Consider the following 3,177-nt stretch of genomic DNA (forward strand, 5'->3'; position numbering starts at 1 on the left):
AAAAAAAAAAAAAAAAAAAAAAGATTTCTTTTATTGTAGTATGACCCCACAGCCCAGAAATATAAATGTTGGCCCAGTGTAAATATTAATAAAAATAAAAAGTAGGACATTGAGCTAGAAGTTCTAAGGAATTTAAAGCATCTGAGAAATTCTTATATTTCTGGGTTAACGTCGTGACCAATAGGAGAGAAATGATGTTGGGATTGAAAAAAATGAACTGTATATAAAAATTGTTTTATTACCTGCTCTAACAGGTAAACTGAAAACTTATAAATCACATGTCTGACATTATCCCTGATTCATTTTACCAAACATTTTTATTGAACTCTTAATGTGTCAGGTACTTTTCCAAACCCTGATGATATAAAGGTTAAAAAGGCATGGATCCTCTCCTTTGAGAAGCAAGGGCAAAGGCCTGTGGCAAAGGGGAGCATGCCACATTGGAAGAACTTGAATAGGAGAAGACAAGTTGCTCTGTGGAAGTCCACTGTACAGCCAGCTTAGTAATGTCCATCTATTTTACAATGGGAAAAATGTATTTTTGACTGGATAGCCAGGGGCTATAGTTTGGGGGCATGGATTTTTCTTTCTGTGGCTTGTGAATGTTTCATTGCATTAATTTATTTGACCTTTTTGATGTGCATTAGTATTAAGTTCATTAAATATTTATTAACCATTAGACATAGTATTCTAAACCAAGTTGGATTGAGGAATACAAAGACTGAGATACAGTGTCCATGTCTTATCAGTTCACAATTATTTAAGTAGACTGATGGAACACACCTGTAAGAATTCAACTGTAATCAAAGTAAAGCCCACATGCCATGGATGACATTGTTCCTCATAAATTTGAGGGTGGGGCCAGTGTTATGTCTATTTTAACATGTAAGGTATCTGAGAGAATAAATGAATTAATGACAAAACTGACTCAAACCCAGATCTACAATTTGATCTTTGTGTGTGTGTCCTTTGAAATGGATAGAATAAAAAGTAACAATAATAATGACAACTAATATTTATTCAACACTTAGGTACTAGGCATTGTGCTGAGCGTTTTACATAATTATCTGATTTAATCCTTAAAAAATATGAGGTAGTTACTTTTGTTACATGTGAGAAAAACAAGGCTCAGGGATAAATTGCTGAAAACCAGTAGCTAGTAAGTAGCAAGCCAAGACTCAGACTGGGGGGGGGGTCTGAAAGTTTTAGAGAGGAAATAACAGTCTGTTGGCAACGTAATAACACCAGTGTTTCATGGTCTTTGACTTTTGAATTTATCAAAACTTGTTGAGACATTTATACTACTTTTCTATGCAGTTAGAGAATTTTAAACATTCGTTTTATAATTAAATGTTAATTCTTTAAATAGTAGGTCTGGTTTCTAGTGAATTGTGGAAATTTACTGTCATACTATATGTTGTAATCTCTGATACCAGCTCATTTTTTGGTTACTTTTTTTTGGTTGATTTCAAATAGATCAGAGGTTGGATCTGTGCAAACTTGGGCCAAATGACAATGATACAGTTAGAGGACAGATAGTAGGTAAGTGTGGAATTTAAAGTTACATGAATTTTGGCCTCATTCAAATTGACCTAAAGTCTAAATGCCTTATAGATCAAAATATAATAACTATAGTTTCATTGTTTTAGCATGCATTAAATGTGAGTCATGTAAAATATTATAAACAGTGAATTTGGAATTAGCTTAATTTTAAAAACTTTAAATAATGTAAAAAAAGTAGCAACTCCTAGTTGTGAAGAACTGGTGATTTTTTAGGAAGGAATTCTTTAAAAGCATTCAGATACAGCATAGTGCTGAGATAAACTTTATAGGTGGTATTAATAGTTTTCTGAAAATGATTTTCAAACTAGTGTTTGAGTAAGAAGAGAATACTCTGTTGAACTCTGTGTTTAGTGTTTAATGCTTTTCAGTTTCAAAATCTGGGCTATAGAAAAAAATTGAATGAACAGTGATAGTGTAACACTGATTGGAAAAAGGGAGAAATTGTTAGCTTACTCATCATAAGGCACTTACTGGACTGGTAGGCCATCTTGAATTAACCTAGAGGGAAGGGCTTGATATAAAATTTGTTTATAATCTTTGTAATTAATGATTTTTAAAGCTGTATCATTACTTAATCATTGAACTTTTTAGTTATTTTTCACTGTTACAAGATTTAAACTTGTAAACATCTTTGTATACTTTGCTTTATCCTTTTTTATAATTGCTGCCTTAGGGAAAAGTACTCCCAAATTGAAATTGAGATAATTCAAGGAGTACAAATGTCTTTAAAACTGTTACTCAAGGCTTTCTACTTGTGAAGTTTTTTTGTTTTATTTATAAAATAAAATCTAAATATTGACAGAGAACCTAAAGAACACATATAAGAGATCATCATTGTTAACACCTTGATGTATACCTTTTTTATGTGTTTTCTTAAAATGAGATTATACCATGCTTTTTTTTTTTCTTTTGAGAAGGTCATTCTGTCGCTCAAGCTGGAGTGCAATGGCCTCATCATAACTTACTGTAGCCTCAAACTCTTGGGCTAAAGCGATCCTCTGCTTCAGCCTCCTGAGCGGCTTAGACTACAGGCATGTGCCATCATACCCAGCTAATTTATATATATATATATGTATATATATATATATATAAAAATATTTGAGACAAAGTCTCACTATGTCACCCTCGGTAGAGTGCTGTGGCGTCCCAGCTCACATCAACCTCCAATCTTGGCCTTAAGCAATCTCTTGCCTTAATCTCCCAAATAGCTGGGACTACAGGTGCCCACCACAACGCCCAACCATTTTTTTTTGGTTGTTGTTGTTATTGTTGTAGTTGTCATTGTTGTTTAGTAGGCTCGGGCTAAGTTCGAACCTATAAGTGTGAGCCACCCCGTGCCTGGTCTCTAGTGTATTTTTTTTTAAGATGGTCAGATATTAGGCTAGGCATGGTGGCTCATGCCCGCCTGGGTGTATGTGGCTGGTGCCCTAACCACTAAGCTATGGGTGCTGAGCCAATTTTTCTATTTTTTGTAGAGATAGGGGGACAGGGAGTCTTGTCTTGTTTTTGCTCAGGCTGATCTTAAATTCCTGTCATGCATTTTTTTGTAACTTACTTTAATCTGTCATAAACATTTTTTGGCTGCAAGGTTATACTTCTTTTTTTTTTTTTTTT

The 3,177-nt window shown here is 33.9% G+C and overlaps 1 protein-coding gene across 1 annotated transcript in view; it reads left to right on the forward strand.

The window, feature by feature from the left end:
- Window positions 1-1,580, forward strand: part of LOC111724018 (E3 ubiquitin-protein ligase SMURF2-like) — a 15,287-nt gene extending 13,707 nt beyond the window's left edge. Inside the window, exon 4 of the mRNA XM_023511219.1 lies at window positions 1,477-1,580. Within this exon, the coding sequence (XP_023366987.1) occupies window positions 1,477-1,559 (83 nt within the window). The 3' untranslated portion in view covers window positions 1,560-1,580. The remainder of the gene's footprint in view (window positions 1-1,476) is intronic.
- Window positions 1,581-3,177: the final 1,597 nt, after the last annotated feature.

The sequence above is a fragment of the Otolemur garnettii genome, unplaced genomic scaffold (genome assembly GCF_000181295.1).
Source record: "Otolemur garnettii isolate 467f Iridium unplaced genomic scaffold, OtoGar3 scaffold00018, whole genome shotgun sequence".
In the NCBI taxonomy this organism is placed as follows: domain Eukaryota; kingdom Metazoa; phylum Chordata; class Mammalia; order Primates; family Galagidae; genus Otolemur; species Otolemur garnettii.